This window comes from Neomonachus schauinslandi, chromosome 4, assembly GCF_002201575.2.
Source record: "Neomonachus schauinslandi chromosome 4, ASM220157v2, whole genome shotgun sequence".
In the NCBI taxonomy this organism is placed as follows: Eukaryota; Metazoa; Chordata; class Mammalia; order Carnivora; family Phocidae; genus Neomonachus; species Neomonachus schauinslandi.
In genome coordinates, this window is record NC_058406.1 from 152,838,155 (window position 1) to 152,855,531 (window position 17,377).

A 17,377-nucleotide genomic window follows, 5' to 3' on the forward strand; every position below is an offset into this window, starting at 1 on the left:
TAGCTAAATGGGAGGAGCTAATAACTTGGAGATCACACAGACCCCAGGGTACACTCCTGCTACACCCCCACCCCAGCCCTGATCTTTTGAGCAGGAAGGGGGTTAGGTGCGGGATAGAGTGGGTAAAACCCAGGGGTCTCATCTTTGTGGATCCATATGCAGTAATAGGCAGTATGTCCTTGGTCCATGCCCTGAAGATATTGGCGTGTGTGTTCTGCCCCAGGCTGGGATGACTTGGGACCTGTAGGGGAGAGGAAGGAGGTTGCTGAGTGGATCCAGTTGTAGAGAACTAGGGATGGTACAAACAAAGGAAAAAGGTAGTGCCAGACACATACATGAACCTTTCTTTTGACTCCCTGCATGCTTTACTTAACAATTTCTGCTCATCTTTTCTAGCAGCAGTGTCCTTGTTAAACGGATGTTCAGGCCCATGGAAGAGGAATTTGGTCCAGCACCTTCTAAGCAGATGAAAGAAGAAGGGATGAAGCGAGGTATCTCCCCTCTGGCATTGCAGGGTTACCCACCCTCCCATCATGAATGGTGGGGGCACTTCACACAGAAGACTGTGCAGCCCAGCCCAGACCCGTGGTTCAAGGCTGGCCTGGGGATTGGTTATTGACGAAGGAAGTCCACAGTCTTCCCCTTCACTTTCAGCCCTGTCCTTTTAAGCACCTTAAGCAAATATATATTCTTTCTAGGCACTGGTTCTTTCTTTTGCCTTGGGAGCAAGGTAATGAGGGTACCGATCAGCCAGCAGTGAGGTCTGAGGTCAGAAGGAAACTTCTGCTGCACATGAGACAGTAACGTCTCCCAAGCAGCAGTGGTTGAGAATCGTTCCAGAGATGCAAACGACTCATCTCAGACGGATAAATGAGCCTGTTTTCTGACATCACAACTTCTTCACTTTCTCTGTCAAGGGTCTTACTCTGCTTCATCAAGAGACTAAGAAACGAAGTGAGAGTGAGTCAGTGTTTTGCTCTGCCTTTCGATACTGTACATAACTCACTGTCCTTCCTTGGAGGAAGAGGAGAGTGTGGGGAATGGCCATTGCCCTTCCTGTCCTGCTGTAGCCAACACCAAGAGCTTCCAGAGATCTTAGACATAGTGTGCTGGACTTCCAGTGAGTCAGGCTACCCTGTTAAATATGTTCGCCGTCCATACAGACTTGAATTTTTTGTTACCGAGAAATAGTATTTCTTTTCTACTTGTAGCGGGATTTGCATAGTGGTCAAGAACATCCCCTCTGTAGCCTTCCTCAGCCTTTCAGAGTTGTAGGACCTTGGGGAGACCCTCCGCTCCTTCGAGTCCACATTGTAAAACAGGGATGAGAAGAGTACCTACCTGTAGAGTTGCTGTGAGGATTGATGAACCTCAGTGTATGTCAGACACTTCACCCAGGTGCCTAGCACATAGTAAGCACTCTGTGTTCACTGTTACAGCTGTGACTTTTATTATTAGGTCTGGATCTAGGTACATGTGTTCATTGTGAATAAGTAATTAGTGCTTCAAAATGGAAAGAGCATAAATACCTAGGTGGTGTTAATTACATTAGCAACCTTTAAACCTTTAAAAGATTGACTTCACAGGCTTCCCATCAAATATTCAAGTGCATTTTGGGCTTTGTTCCTGCATGCCTTTTCTAGCACATACTTTAGAACGAAGGCAGAATTATATGGAAATCAAGAATTACACAGGCAAAAGTAATTGTAGCTTGCATCCATATTTAGTGCATGCTGGCTAGCCCAAAGGTTGTGTTTTTCAGATTATTTTGAGATTGTGAAGTCAGTACAAAAATTGCCACTGGGAATTTTATTGGGCTGTGACAAAAAGCAAGTCTATGGCCTTTGAAACATCTAAATCACAGAGACACACGAGGGCGCTGCAAGCTACCAGCGACCAAGCAAGTGATCTCCTGGGAGTGGCTTTCCTTTGGAAAAGGACAGTGGAGTTACTGAGCCCCTTGCCTGGAGCTCCCAGTCGGAGCTGGTCTTTGACAAGCAAGAGGAATATCAGGGTCAGTGATGGTTCCCATTGTTTATTTATTAGAAGTTCTCCAGGAGAGAAAATGATCATAGTTCTCCCCAAAGCCACTCTTTGTTGTTCTGCCTTTGTAGCCACTTCTCTGGGGGGCTCCGTGGGAGTCACTTGGAGCCTGCCCCTGCGGCTGTCTGCCTCTCCCCTAGCGTCTGGGACGCCTGCCGGCCGTCACGGCCACCGTTAACGGAGTGATTGCGTGGGCCCCGCCACAGCCGCACGGTTGCCGAAGCTGCTGCCGGGGGCAAGCTGTGGGGGTGTGCTGTCAGCCCAGCAGGGGCGGGGGTTGGGGTGCTGCCCTGCCTGGCCTCTCTCCCACAACCTATCCACATGCCACCGGACCACCTCTAACGCCTTACCGCGACACCTGTAGCAAGGGAATCAGCCATACTATTTCAAAGACAAAGATTTTAAAAGAAGAAATTTGTAAATCCAATGGCAGCAGGACTCATTTTACTAGAACATGTTTGGGGTTTCCTTAGGGTCAGCCTGCTGGAAATGACATTTTTCTTTTGCGGCTTGCAGGGAGAACTTCCAGAATGTTTGCTGTAACAGCCACCCTTTTTTAATTTATTTTTTATTTTTTATTTTTTTATTTTTTTTTTAAAGATTTTTTATTTATTTGACAGAGAGAGACACAGCGACAGAGGGAACACAAGCAGGGAGAGTGGGAGAGGGAGAAGCAGGCTTCCCGCCGAGCAGGGAGCCCGATGCGGGGCTCGATCCCAGGACCCTGGGATCATGACCTGAGCCAAAGGCAGACGCTCAACGACTGAGCCACCCAGGCGCCCCAGCCACCCTTTTTTTAAATTTAATTGTCCTCATCCAGTTGTAGCTGAGGTCCTCTGGTCTAATTGTTTCTCACTGTGCCGCTAACCTTGAGTCCTCTTATAAGGCCATTAGGCCACTAGATTGTTTCAGCTGAAATGGAGACTATAAATATTCCTCCAAAGGACTACATTTTGAAATCTTTGGAGACATGTTCAATCTGTTTATTTTTAATTGGTAGTTTATTTTTATACTTGGTAAAGAGAAGAAACTGCAATACTTCAGGGTTTTTTCTCTTTTCTGTCACACACAAACCGAACAGCTGCTGCAGAGAGAAAATGTAGGCAGAGTCCTTGTGCGCCTGTGTAGACTTTGCCTTTATAAAGCAGGCAGCTTTAACAAAGTCCCTGGGACTGGGGAGGAGTGGGGGAAGGGGCAGGAGTTTGAGTTAGAGCTGGTTTCAGTTTCCAGCTCCAGCTTCATTCTTTCAGCTTGGTGGTAACTATGACTCCGTTGGTACCTGACTGTGGTCGGAGGCTCAGCAGGGTTTCTTGGCGGCACATTCTTCCTGTAGTAGCCAGGCGCAGGGGGCTGCAGCCTTGGCCCTTTTCTTTCCCTCTGAAGTCAAAACCAGAAGCCATATTATTGGAGGAAGGAGAGAGAAAGCACAGGCAGCTCAGGGGGCTGGAGGGTCGCGTGTGAATGGCAGTTCCAGTTCTTTCTGGGAGCTAAGCCTCCGGGCAGTTGCTGTAAGGAAGGGTGTCCCCTGAGAGTGTCTTCTCCTCTGTGATGGTGTCTGGGGTCACTTACCATCTCCCCTAGTCTGTGCGTGATCAACTTGAGACTGTTACATTACAGAGAAATGAGCACAAAGCCGCATTCACCTTCACTGAGGGCACTAGAACCATGACAGGTGCTTCCTAATGGCATCCGCTGATGGAGGAGCGGTACTTGCTGTGTGCTGGGCACGGTGCTAAGCGCCCCACGTGGATGCTATTCATTTAACGCCCACAGCAACCCCGTGAGGTAGATGATATTATTATCCCCGTTGTCCAGGGAAGACCAGCGCTTGGAGAGGTGTAAGGAAGCAGAGCCCCACAGCAGGCTGAGCTGGGGTCAAAGCCAGGCCTGTTGTACTCCAGGTCCATAGCTTCTCCCTCACGCCTCTGACATGCCCCGGCTCCCTCTGGGCCTATGCACTGGTCGGTCTGTCACCTGGAGTTGTGCTCCCTGTCCTCTCTCCCCACCTCCCCAGCTCTGTGAAAAGCTCAGGCCCCTGTAAGCACTCTTTCGTGTCTTTTTCTTTCCGAACTCGTCCAACCCCGTCTGGCTGTCTGCTTATTTGAGGAATGCCTGCCTCTCTAAGGGACGACGAATTCCTTAAGGTCAGACCATGTCTTAATTCACTGCTGCAACCTCAGCTTCTGGCACACAGCCTGATGGGTATTTGGCAATATTTGTTGAATGATCAAATGAATAAACAGAAGACGGAGGTCGCAAAAAGGGATGTCCTAAGGAGATGATGGACCCACCTTGAGAAATTCCAATGTGAACAGTGTGGGAAAGCATCACAGTGCATTAAGTGTGACTCACTTGTCCGTTTACTCCCTCGAAGGGCCCCTTAGCCCCTGGCTGCAGGTCAGCTGTGGAGGTGCGGCAGTCACCCTCGTAGGGGTTGTCTGGGTCATCGGGGGTCCGCGACCTCATAGATACTGTCAGCCTCTGACGCGTGTGTGACAGGAAGCAGCCTGGCAGCGGTGGTGGCCGTGTGGGCTCCTCAGTCACGCCTCTCCTCTGCTTCTCTTTCAGTGCTGCTGTATGTGCGGAAGGAGACGGACGATGTGTTCGACGCTTTGATGTTGAAATCCCCCACTGTGAAGGGCCTGATGGAAGCGGTAAGCAGCTGACCCTTTCAGCCTCCAGGAAACCTGCCTCTGTTCTCCTGAGCTGGAGTCTGTGCCTTAACATGCAGCCTTCGAGATGGCTCTGGAATGAGCTTTATAAAGAAAAAGAAAAACAGATTTATGGGAACACTGATCTCCACACCATCCTGGCTTATTAGCATTCAAGGAGAAGGAAACTTTGAAAAACTGCCAATTCCCTGTCAGTTTATGGCTAATCAGAGTAAGATGCCATAGAGAAGGTTCATCTGAGTTTCCATTTGTCTCTTTGTGTGCAACCAAATTAGATACGTTTAACTTCCAAATATGCCCAGAACAGAAACAATTAGGAAGTATCTTGCTAGCTGTGATAGTGTAATCCAAAATAAAAATATGACGTCTTTCGGTTAAGAAGCATTCACGTACACATGGCCATTGCTGGGCTACAGTATTTAAGTAAGACTCGGAACTTCCACCCTCACTTCCCATCCCCAGTTAGTCTAGCATCGGGGAGCCTGGGCTCAGGAAAAGTTATCTGATATTTTATCCATATGTTATCCATCCGAATAGGACTTTAATATGAACTCTATTTTGACTATTTCTCCCTCCCACTTTTTTTTTTTTGGTACAACTATGTAGAAGATCTGGGTATGTTATGGCAATGGAGACAATAGGACTGCCAAGGGACAGTCCACAGTCACTTGTGGGTCTGCAAAACTGCAACATTGGGACAGTATCTTGGGTTTTGTGGGGCAAAATATTACAATGTATAGGATAGGACTAGAAGTGGAATCGTACAATATGTGGTCTTTTGTGGTTGGTTTCTCTCACTGAGCATAATGTTTCAAACACGGTGTAGTATAATCAGTACTTCATTCTGTTTTATCGCTGAATAATAGTTCATTGCATGGATATACCACATTCTGTTTTTCCAGATTTGTCGGGTGATAGACATTTAGGGTTTTTCCACCCTCTGAGTGTTGTGAATAATGCTGCTGTGAACATGTACAAGTTTTTCTTTGAACCCTTGTTTTCAGCCACTGAGTAACCGCTGCCTATACTCCCCCACAGCAGAGTCGAGCTTTTGATCTCTCTTAGGGGAACTAATTAACACCTTCCTTGCTTTGCTTGGCTGTGGCTGTGGGGGAGAGTGGTGCATGGTATCCTTTGACCTTGTAGGCCGGGGAGAAATCAGGTTTGCTCTGGGCAGATGCCTTGGGGCAATTCTGACTTTATCTCCCCTTTGTTAAACCTGGAAAGAAAAGGTTTTACTGATGCACCAACACAAGCTATCTCCTTGCTTCTTGAGTGGGTCATATGGGCAAGCAGGGCCGCAGACGCTCCTTCCGGATTCTCAGGTGACTTGGTCTGCTGGTGAGCTCCAAAGGAATGACATCAGCAGCCCTTGGAATTTGGGGGTGGCCGCCAAGGACAACGGGTTCTATTTAAGTGAAGACTTGAGCACACCATGAAGTAAGAAGGCAGGACACTGTAGTTGTATGCTAGGTTTCTTTGGGGCCTGGGTGGGGTAAGAAATGGCTATCTCCAAGGCATGCGTTCTCAGAGGACCAGCGCCTCACTAGTGTGTGGCATTTTACCACACTTACCAACACGCACGTGGAGATTCAGCGTAGCCTTGTGAGCCAGCATGTGGGCTTTGGGCTCAGAAACCCACGTGTAGATCGTCAAGCTCTTACTAGCTGGGCAAGCTACTTAACCTCTTCTTCATCCTTCAGATGGAAATCATAATAGTACCTACCTCACAGGATTGCTGTGGGGATGAAATGAGACACCACACATAGAACTCCCTGTCTGGTTCCTAAGTACCCGATAAAGGTTAGTTTTTGTTACCAAATCAGAGCTAGCAAAGATCGCAGGAACACTTCCTCCTTTTCCTCAGATTTTGGATTTCTCAAATAATCAGCTACTTCATAGATATGGTCTAAAAGATGGAAAGCTTTTTTGGTTTGTGATTCCATTCTGTAATTTTCCACTAACCTGGCATTTTGGTGGAGGCATGGAACTATGGAAATGGCGCAGGTAACTGGGTCAGAAACTCTGGAGGTTGTGTGGGAGTTCCCCTTCTCAAGCCTAGAGACAGAAAGCTGCTCCCAAGGAATGATCTTTATGCCCCACAGTCCAAAACCCCACATTAAGCAAAACTTCCAAAGGAGAAAGCAGTGTGACTCTGTTCTCTATGCTTTGTTCAGCTCTTAATTTTAAAATAACATCATTCTGTGTGTGTGTGTTGGGGTGGGGGGGTTATATATTTTTTTAACAACTTAAAACTGCATACAAAAAAATCCTAACTTTTAAGAAAATCTGTTTAATCAAGAGACATTATACTTGACTTCAAGCCATCACTTTGAACCCTGTCAGTGGTTGAAAGTGGCTTTCTTTTTTCTTTCTTTTAAGATTTTATGTGTCAGAGAGAGAGCACAAGCAGGGAGAGTGGCAGGCAGAGGGAGAAGCAGGCTTCTTGCTGAGCAAGGAGCCTGATGCGGGACTCGATCCCAGGACACTAGGATCATGACCCGAGCCGAAGGCAGATGCCTAACTGATCGAGCCACCCAGGCGTCCCGAAAGTGGCTTTCTATAAAAGCACAGTCCCCCACTCATTGTGGACCCAGCAGATACTGTGGGCCTAGGATGTTGCTTCTCTAAGTGGGGGATTCCACTGGATTCTCCTAGGGTACTTTTCTGTGATGCCATCCCGGAACCCTACACCTGACCTTCAGAATCAGGCTCTCTGTGGTGGGCCCAGGAATCAGCATTGGTAGCAAACTCCCTGGTTGACCTGAAACCACACTAAAGTTTGGGAGCCACTGCCTGGTGTGTACATTGGCTGGGAACTGATATTAGGGTCAGATTCTGCCTTAAGGTCCTATGTGCATATTCACTCCAAATGAATCATCCCCCTCATTATCCTCTTTCGGGGCCAGAGTTCTTACAAAAGTGGATTTGAGCAGGGGAGTGGCCCTGCAGGCTATTTCATGCGCGTAGACCCACCTCTGTGGATTTGGGGAATTGGCCTGGGTCTAGGATACCTCCTTCATCCTCCATCGAAGGTGTGGGAAGACCACATCCTTTCTTTATTGAGGAAGGTGCTCACAGTCTTCCAGGGAGAGCAGACCTCAGAACTCCAAATGTAAAAGTGTGTCTTCTGCAAAGTAAGTGTGTGTCTTGCAGTTTTTGAAATAGGAACACCTGCTTCATATCAGTATTCACATTGTCTTATTCCCCTCGTGAACTAGTCTTTGAAAGGTTGGCTGTGCGTCACCTTCCGCAGCTGTAAAATGGAGTCATCGAGAACATAAATGAGTTAGCGCAAGCACGCAGGAGCTTTATCTGAGCAGGTGATGGCAATGACAATGAGGAGAAGGCTGCTGCTCCTGCAGCAGGAAGACTCGGGTTGCTTTCTATTGGAGAACCTTCTCTTATTTCTGCTGTTAACCTCAAATCCCCTATCCTCAGCCAAGCATTATTTAGATGTAGAAGAAACCCTGTCCTGGGAGATAAAGAGCCCCCCCAAAAAAGTTCTGCATTTTTTTTCTTTTTTAAAAAAATAATTATTGGCAACCAGTGGTGCAGTGTTGATTGATCACAGACAGACTAGAACAGCGTTGCCACCCTTCCTTCAGATGGGAGGTCTGAGTCCGGCAGACTCACTCACTGAGCAGTTTGGGGATGGTGACGGTGCTCCTCCAGCCTACACAGATTTCCTAGAGTCTGTTAAGTCAGGTCACTCAACAGGATGGAGTCATTCTGTTATCTAGAAAGTGGGTTGTTTTTGTGTTCAGCAGACATTGTAGTCTCCCTTGAGATGATATGACTGGGTTTGCCTTGAAAGGGTCACACGTCCCCCCAGAAGCTCAGACACGGCAGCATGCACAGGAAAGAATGGGTTGGCGAGCGTGATTGAGCTCCAGTCACAACTGTGGAGTCTCGAACCTGACACTCTCAATCCTCAGTTTCCTTCCTCACAAAATGTGGACCATGCCAACTTTGAGGAATTGTTTTATTTGTACTCTCCTTGACCTCTCACTATCTTCGAAGGAACTCTTGACCACAACAAAGAGGAATGGAATTATTGGGTCACTTTGCTACAGGACTGGATAATTCTTCTTCTTTTACTGGTCCTGAACCTCCCACACCTTCATTTCACATGCCACATAATCATTATCCATACAGAGGTAGACACTTGATAGAAAAAGAAAAACGGTTCTCTGTCAGCAGATGTTAATGAATGTTCCCATACTTGGTATCATTTGGATAAAGTAGACTGTTTCTCTTTTCATCTGCATGTTTGATATCATGTCAACCAAGCCACTTATGTAACCTTGATAATTCACTTTGGCTTCTTTATTCGTATAGTTGGGTTTTATTTATTTTTTAAAAAATTTATTTATGTTGAGAGAGCACAAGCGAGAGGGGCAGAGGGAGGAGAGAGAATGTCAAGTAGACTCTGGGCTGAGCGCAGAACCTAATGCAGGGCTCGATCTCACAACCCTGAGATCACAACCTGAGCCGAAACCAAGAGTTGGACACTTAGCAGACTGCACCACCCCTATAATTAGGTTTTAAACTTGATTACAGACAAGGATTTGGTGATGATGATGGTGGTAGTGGAGGTGACATGAGTTTTCAAAGTTTTTTTGACTTTTCTAAGTGATTTTACCTAGTAATCCTACACATGAATCTTCAGCTGCTGTAGCCTCCTTCTAGTCCCTGAACCCCCAAGGTTTACTCATACCTCAAGGCCTTTGCCCCTATTGCTTCTTCTGCCAGGAGTGTTTTTCCTCCATGTGGAGAAGGCTCACTCTCTTATTTCCCTCTGGCCTCTGCTCACATGGCCCTTGCCGAGATGGGCCTTGCTGTACCACCTACAGAACTGGCATCTCTATCATCGTTCCCTCACCATGCTTTGTTTTATTTCATAGCACTGATCACCACTTGGCATATTTAACCATTGCTAGACATTTATTGTTTTTCTCCTCGCCAGTAGAGTGTAGAGCTCATGAGCACAGGGAGTTGGTGTCTTCTGTGTATCCCCAGATCCTTGAGCATAAATATTTGACTGAACCGAGCACCTGCTGTATACACGCCACCATGCTGAGTGCTGCAGGTAGCACGATTTCACATGCATTGCTTCATTTGATCTTTACAATCCCCCTGTGAACTTGGCAATGCAAGTATCATCATCACCATCCTACAGAGGTAGAGACTGAGGCCCAGGAAGGGGGTCTCCCAAGGTCTGATAGCTCCACAGAGCAGTGGAGCCAACTTAAGCCCTCAAGCAGTTTAAGTCCAATGAGAGAGATGTCCACATATGAAAAGTTATTTCAAGAAGAATAAACTTTCCAGATCACTGCTCACCACAACTGAAGGAAAGAAGAGAGGCAACAAAAAAACCATCAGGCAAAAAGTAGTATGTGTAGGGGTTGATCCCACACAGTCAGGGTTCAAATCCTGGCTGTGACACTTTGTGTGATGTGACTTTGGGCAAGGTACTTGACCTCTTTGTACCCCCGTTTCATCATTTCTGGAATGAGGATAATAATAACGTGGGATATTATTACTAGGATAATGATAAAATGACATCTAAGGTTGTTGTGATGATTAACTGAGTTCATATACATGGCATTTAAAAGTAGCACATAGAAATTCTCTATACATAGATGGTAGGTAGGTACATACATATGTACATACACAGGAGGTGACTATAAGCACTATGGGGTAGGGAGGCAGATTGAGACTCCTCCAAGCCAAAGGGTAGAGATGGTCTCTGTTGGTGCAGCTAGCTGATGCACACAAGGGAAAATTTTGCTCACGGGCTCGGTAACACCCTCTTCAGTTCAACTGAGTTGTTCATGCATGGAGTAAAGGCCATTACTCCCTGATTCTCTTGACAGGTCAAATGCAGCCACTGATGATGTGTTTGCAAGCAAGAGTCCCCTCCTTCTTAAATGTGTGTCTTAGAGCCTACACTGAACTGTTTATAACTCCAAATAAAAGTCACTGGCTTCCAGAGTAGGCTGTTCTGCTGAGTGTCTCTAGACAAGGCAGACTGAGTCCTACACTGGTGAAAACCAATGGGAGTCTCTAAGTTCTGCCTGTCACATACCTGAGGTGTCTAGGCAAAGAGAATGCTTCACAAAATTAAAGTCTAAAAAGTTACAGATCATCAGACAACCAATAACACATTGATAAGTCTAAGAACCTAGTATCTTCCTGGATGTAAAGGAAGTCTTGGGTCTTTAAAAATATCAATAATGGGTTTTAAAAATTATGAAAGTGGATTATCATTTCAGATAAATTGAAGAGCAGAAATTAAAAAGCAAGCACTCCTACTAACTCCCCCATTTGAGAAAACTATGACGCGGGCACGTATTTTCTGTGCATAGAAAGGAGGGTTTATGGGTGATATCGTCCAGGTCCCAGGCGGAAGGAATCCTTCTGTAACCCACTGACAGATGGCCAGCCTCTTCCACATGAAACCCTGCAGAGTCTCACTTCTTCCCAGGGTTCTGAATTTGGCAAAGCACACTTCCTCGCCTGGCATGGAGGCGGAGGACGCCGTGTCACTGTGGCCTGGTACCAAGCTGCCTCTGGCTTTGCCTTTGACAATTGCATGGAGGGCACAGCTTTGCCCTTCAGCCTCACATATGCCCATTTTCTCTGAGCGTTCAGAGTCTGAAACCAGACTGCCAGATTGTTCCCTTTCCAATCTGTCGCTGCCACTTACTGGCAGGTACGTTATTTAATGACTGTAAACTCCAGTTGCCTCACCTGAGAAACAGGGCTCATAAAAGGACCTATTCTCCTGTAATGATGGGAGGATGGAGTAAGTTCTTAGATGCAGAGTGTTCTGTGCCTCTACGATGGGCACTCAGTAAGCACTCAGGAAACGCTAGCCGCCGCCGCCACTACTCCCAGGAGACCCTGGTCCGACCGGAAGTGTGCGGGGTTTATGCAGGTTGCCCGGCTCTGGCTGGGCAGTTATCAATTGATGTGTGAGCCGAGGTAGTTTTCATGCTTTGGATCACTGAAAAGACAGAATCAGAATCACTTTTCTTTCAGAAGAGGGGAACCTACAGATAGGAGTCTGGTGATGTTGGGTAGAAAAATGTCCCTATTTTATTTTAAAAAGAAGTTCTGAATGACACCCACCAAAGTTAAAAAAAACCCAACTCTTTTAGGCCAAGCAAGTCAGAATAATTAGGTACAAGTAACACGTAGCCCAGGACTCCAGGCAGACAGCGAGTTCTTAGGTACGGAGTGTTTATCAGGGATTCTTCCTTTTTTGTGCCGTGCATGTCTTTAGTAGTGTGATGAAGTCTATGGGCGCTTTTCTGAATAATGTTTTTCAGTGTACAAAATAAAAAACAGGATTACAAAGGAAACCAATTATGTTGATAACATTTCCGTCATAATAAAAAATGTTTGTGATCTGGGAATACACGTGCTCCTTTTTCATGCATCTGTAGGCGGGACTAATAACTACTGTACTTCCAAAGGGTGAGGGATGCATGTGATTGATATTTCGAGATATCTGCGGTAATTCTACCATGACATGAAAATACCTGTGATTTCCATTGGTAACAAAACACAGGCACTGCTAACATTACTGTATGTTCGTAACTGAAGGGAAGGCTAAATTAAAGCTGAGGGTTAGTGAAAATAAAGAGGTCCGCTTTCCCCACCCAAGTTCATGTGCCTACTCTTCAGGCATCTGCAGACCCCAGGTTAAGAAGCTCTGGCTTAGACCAACCAGGAAGTGCTGAGGAAGTGGCAGCTCCAGAAATGAAGCCCAGGAGAGTTGCCCTTCCAGCATTCATTCCGTGCACCAGCTCTGTTAATGGGGTGGTTTTAGAACCCCAGGGAGGGGGGAAGGAGGTGAGCTCACTCCTGACGAATGGCCGTGGACACCTCCGTCCTCCTTCCTGCGTCCCTTCAGCAAGGCTCCGGGTGCAGAACCAGTTCACGTCAGCATTTCTCTTTTGATTTGCATGTACAGGTGTGGACACACTGGGAGACCAGACAAATAGTGTAAGTTGTAAGTACCAGGCTTGGGAAGAAGGGAGAAAGAAAGTAGAACTTCTCCCGAAGGGAAACGGTAGTGAACTTGGGGAGGACTGACATTGGTGTCAATCCTACATTATTCAGAGCATCTCACCTGATTTGGAAATAGCATCAAGATGCTCAAAGAAACTTACTCGTCTTAGAGTTTATTTAGATAGATATAACATAGTGTCTTCCCAAACAGTTGCTGAAGAAATTTGGATTTCTGAGGAAGGGATGGGGAGCTGTTGTGCAGCCAGCTTCTGTAGGAATGCAGTAGCCCCCCTTATTCCTGGTCTCCCTTGCAACGGTTTTACTTACCTCCGGTCAAATACGGTCCAGAAGCAGATAGCCTAATGCCATGTCACAGTGCCTGCATCACTCATGTCATTTCATTTTGTCACATAGGCATTTTATCATCGCACATCATTACAAAAAGAAGAGCGAGTACAGTATAGTAAGCTATTTTGAGAGAGACCACATTCACGTAACTTTTATTACAGTACAATGTTTAATTACAGTAATAATTGTTCTATTTTATTATTAGTTTTTAATCTCTTACTGTGCCTAATTTATAAATTAATCTTTATCATAGGTATGTATGTGTAGGGGAAAACATGGTATATAGAGGGTTTGGTATTATCTGAGGTTTCGGGCATCCATCGGGGGTCTTGGAATGTAGCCCCCATGGATAAGGAGGGACTGCTGTACTTCCAAAATATAAGCATTTCTGGAAATCTTAAATTCTGTATTTGTAATTTTATTGAATGCTGATGTAATTTGGCTTATCTTTGTGGTCCAACACATGATAGATTCTCCTTAGGAGATGTTAGTGTGTATGTGTGTGTGTGTGTGAGGTATAAAATATTAAATCTGGTATATCGATTATATTCAACTGTTTTTATTTGTCTTGGATTTGTCCAAATCTGAAAGAGGTATGCTGAAGTCTCCCACCCTAATTGTTATTTCAAGTTGGCCCTTCATCTGTAATTTGTGCTGTGCTGTTGGATGCATACCCTGTTAGGATTGCTATTCTTTTTCACCTTGTGCTTTTTATCATTACATAATATCCATTCTGACCTCATCAACCTTAACTCTTGCCTTGTCTCCCATGACTCTCCTCACTCCCACTCTCCTTCTGCTTGTGTGTGTTTGGGACGGGCCTCCAGCCCACGCCTCTTTATTCATTGCATCCTGTTAAGTGTTTCTCTGCTAAACATCCAGCTTGTTCTTTCTTTCTCATCCTTCTTTTAACTTTTCTTTTTTTACCCACTCTGACACTCTGACTTCCAATGGAAAAATGCAGTTCAGTGGAAAAATGCAGTTCATCTCATTTGGTATAATGACTGATAGACTTGATTTTCTTCCTTCCATATTACTTTTTCTTTATTAGTGATTTTACTCTGCATTTTCCGCTTATTTTCTCTTAAGTTTGGCAGCTATGTTATTCTCTACTTTTCCTAAATTATTTCAGTCCCTCCTCCTTATTTCTCTGTGATTTGAAAATAAAATTCCAGTTATTTTTCTCACCAACACTCTAGCTCCCCCACCCTCCCCGAGATGAGGCTTTGGAGCTTTGGTTTCTCCCTTCTCCCGCTAGCCTGAGTGTGTGGGGGTGCTCACCCCGCTGTCCCCACAAAAGCCCAACCTCTCGGTGTTGCTGGGATAGTGGATAGTGCTCTCACGCTAGCAAACAATGAGATTTCCCCCTTCATCATCTCCTTTTTACTTGGAAAATCTTTAGCACTTACTTCACATCCCCACTCCGTCTATGTAAACACACACACACAGCTAGATACAGATATATAACTGTATGTCTTTAGTTATATATATATATATATATATATATATATATATATATATATATAAATCAATATAATAGAAAGAGATATATGTAGAGAGAGGGTAAATGTAGAGTTTCTATTCATTTAAAAATTTATTTATGGCACAACGCTGGTTGCCTGTTGTCTTCCCCCTTTGCCTGGCTGAAGTCTCCCTTCTGATGCATTTTCTATGTAATGTTCTTCTGTGGGATATTTGGGTGAAATTCTCTCTGAACCCTTGCAATTCCTTGGTAACATTTTTTTCAGCCTGGGGCATAGCAATCCTGGTGTACAGGATTCTTGGGGTTAAGTCCTTTTTTTCAGTTGCCTGAAGGGGTTACCCCACTATCCTTTGGTTTCTGGGGTTGCAGATGAGAAGACTGGAAGCCATTTTTATTCTTCTGGGGTGTGTAATTGTTCTGGGAGGTTCCAGAATCTTTTTATTACCCTTTGGAGATCTGGCTCTTTTCAGAATGGCCAGATGCATGAGTATTTCCACATTGATCTCTCCTGGAATTCAGGACACCCCTCTTGTCCAAAAACATGGGTCTTTCTTCCATTATTTGTTTAATTATTTCCTCTTCTGCATCTGTTCCTTTTTCTCTATCTGGGAGTCTGGGGAGTCACACCTCATAGGGCCTGTGTTTGTTCTTCAAATCTCTCTTTTCTCTTCTGTTTTCCCAATCTTTCGTTCCATTCATGAGTTCCTCTATGCTGTCTCTGCTCTGCACTTTGAAATTGGTTTTCTAATGGATCTTTCCGAAAACTATTGGTTTGCTGTATTGACCACCAATCCTTCAATTCATTTACTGAACTTTAAAATGTTTTTAGTTCAATAAGCATATCTTTAGACCGAATTTTGCACGTGTGTGCCATCTTCGTAAGTGGTCTTTTATGTTCTGTTCAAATGAATGCCTTCAACGCAAGTGCTGTCAATTTCCTTTGCTGCTCCCAGGCCACGTTATTTCACATACTGCGCTCATTGCCCTCAGCTGTGGTGGGGCAGCGGCCAGGGGGGGCGGGTGTCTGTGTGTGTGGTCCCGTCGGTGATGGAGCAGTGATGTGGGGCAGGCGGGCCACTGCTTCCCCAGGCTCCTGTTGCCCTCTCACCCTGGCCCACCTGTTCTACTCCTCTGGGCTTATTCTCAGGGTAGGGAGTCCTTCCTGTGCAGGAGGAGAAATAAGGGATGGGAATCTACGGTTCTCGTGGGATAAGCCCTTCCGGGGATCCAGAGCTGCCCTGCATGTGCTCTAGGGCTCTTCAGCCTCTTTTTGGAGCCCCTGCTCCACTGCCCAGTCGTCCCTGTCTCAGGCCCCACCTGCCCCAGCTGGTTGTGAGCCCCACCACCACCAGCCTCTGGGCTCAGAAGAGGCGGGCGGATTGGATTCGGGACGGAGAAAGCATGAAAGGCATTTAGGGTAGCCTTTCTAGAATTCATCTCCAAACTATGATGACTTTATATTTACAAAAGTGAATCACAATCATTGTAAGAGGGGGAGAAAACAGCACAGAATGGTACAAAGTAGAAAGTGAAAGGATCTCCTAGTTTCTTTCCATTCTTCCAGGGTAGCCACTGTTAATAGCTTGCCAGGTCCTTCACATAGTCTCTATTTCCTTACATACTTATTTCTTAAAAAGTACAAATGGGGTCACACTATATGTACCGTTGGGCGGTTTGTTAGTTTTTTTTCCCCTCAGTGTGTTAAGGACTTTTTTTTTTTTCCCCATATAGACTTGCCACATTTTAAATGACTGTATGGCTTTCAACTGTGAAAATGACAAAACATGCTTAACAAATGGTTGTTATACACAGTTTTCTCTATTATGAACAGTGATGCCCCTGTCTTCAGCTTTCTTTGGTGGATTTTACTCTATTGGTATTTGTAATTCTCTGTTGTTTTATCAACCTTTTGGCCTTTTTTCTTCAGGTTTCATATCTTTGTGGGAATGATCTTCCTTCCTTGAAGATGATACCAATACAAAGAACTTAAACTTTTATGGTTTCAGCCTTCACATGTAAATCTTTGATCTGAAATTTATTTTGATGTAAGAAGTGGTTGGGGTGCCTGGTTAGCTGTTGGTAGAGCGTGCGACTCTTGATCTTGGGGTTGTGAGTTTGAGCCCTACATTGGGCGTAGAGCTCACTAAAAAAGAAAAAAAAAGGAAGTGGAGAAGGGCTTCAGCTTAACTTATTGAATGTTTTTTCAATATGGCTACTTATTTAATCCAACATCTCAGTTAGAGTCCATCTTTTACTGCTGATCTGACATGACACCTTCATCATAGATTAAATTGCCACATGGCTGAATCTTTTGTTGAATGATTTAAGGTTTGTCCAAGGGAGAGTCTCGCACCTGGGCATATTGGGAGCCTGACTCCCGAGTGAAGGATACTGACACCCAGGAGAATTTCCAAGAGAGTGAAACTGGAGCTTTCCCTCCTGCCTCTGCTTGGCTTCCCCTTCCATGCTCACCTGCCTTTCTGTTACTGGTGTTACAGATATCTGAGAAGTATGGGCTGCCTGTGGAGAAGATCACAAAGCTTTACAAGAAAAGCAAAAAAGGGTAAGAAAGAAACTTTAACTTTCTTCGAAATCAGATCAGTCTACATGGTGCCTTTAACAAAAAAGATGGTGCCTACCTTTTGTTAGTTCTGTTGTCCACCTTTTATAGAAATTGTGTGTCATCCTTACAAAGGATTGCTGAGCCGCTTGCAAATTGAAGGCATTTTGAAGATCTTAGTAAGAGAGGGAGGGAAGGAGACAGTGCATTGTCACGATGCTGGCTGAGACGTCCCATTCCAAGGACAGG

At 45.3% G+C, this 17,377-nt stretch overlaps 1 protein-coding gene across 3 annotated transcripts in view; it reads left to right on the plus strand.

Annotated features, from left to right (window-relative positions):
• Positions 1-17,377, plus strand: part of GRHL2 (grainyhead like transcription factor 2) — a 150,909-nt gene that overhangs the window by 128,949 nt on the left and 4,583 nt on the right. For 2 of the 3 annotated variants that reach the window (XM_021688703.2, XM_021688705.2), the window contains exons 13-15: positions 397-491; positions 4,612-4,697; positions 17,067-17,131. In XM_021688703.2, coding sequence (XP_021544378.1) covers positions 397-491; positions 4,612-4,697; positions 17,067-17,131 — 246 coding nt within the window. The remainder of the gene's footprint in view (positions 1-396; positions 492-4,611; positions 4,698-17,066; positions 17,132-17,377) is intronic. The other variant, XM_021688704.2, reaches the window with a different exon arrangement.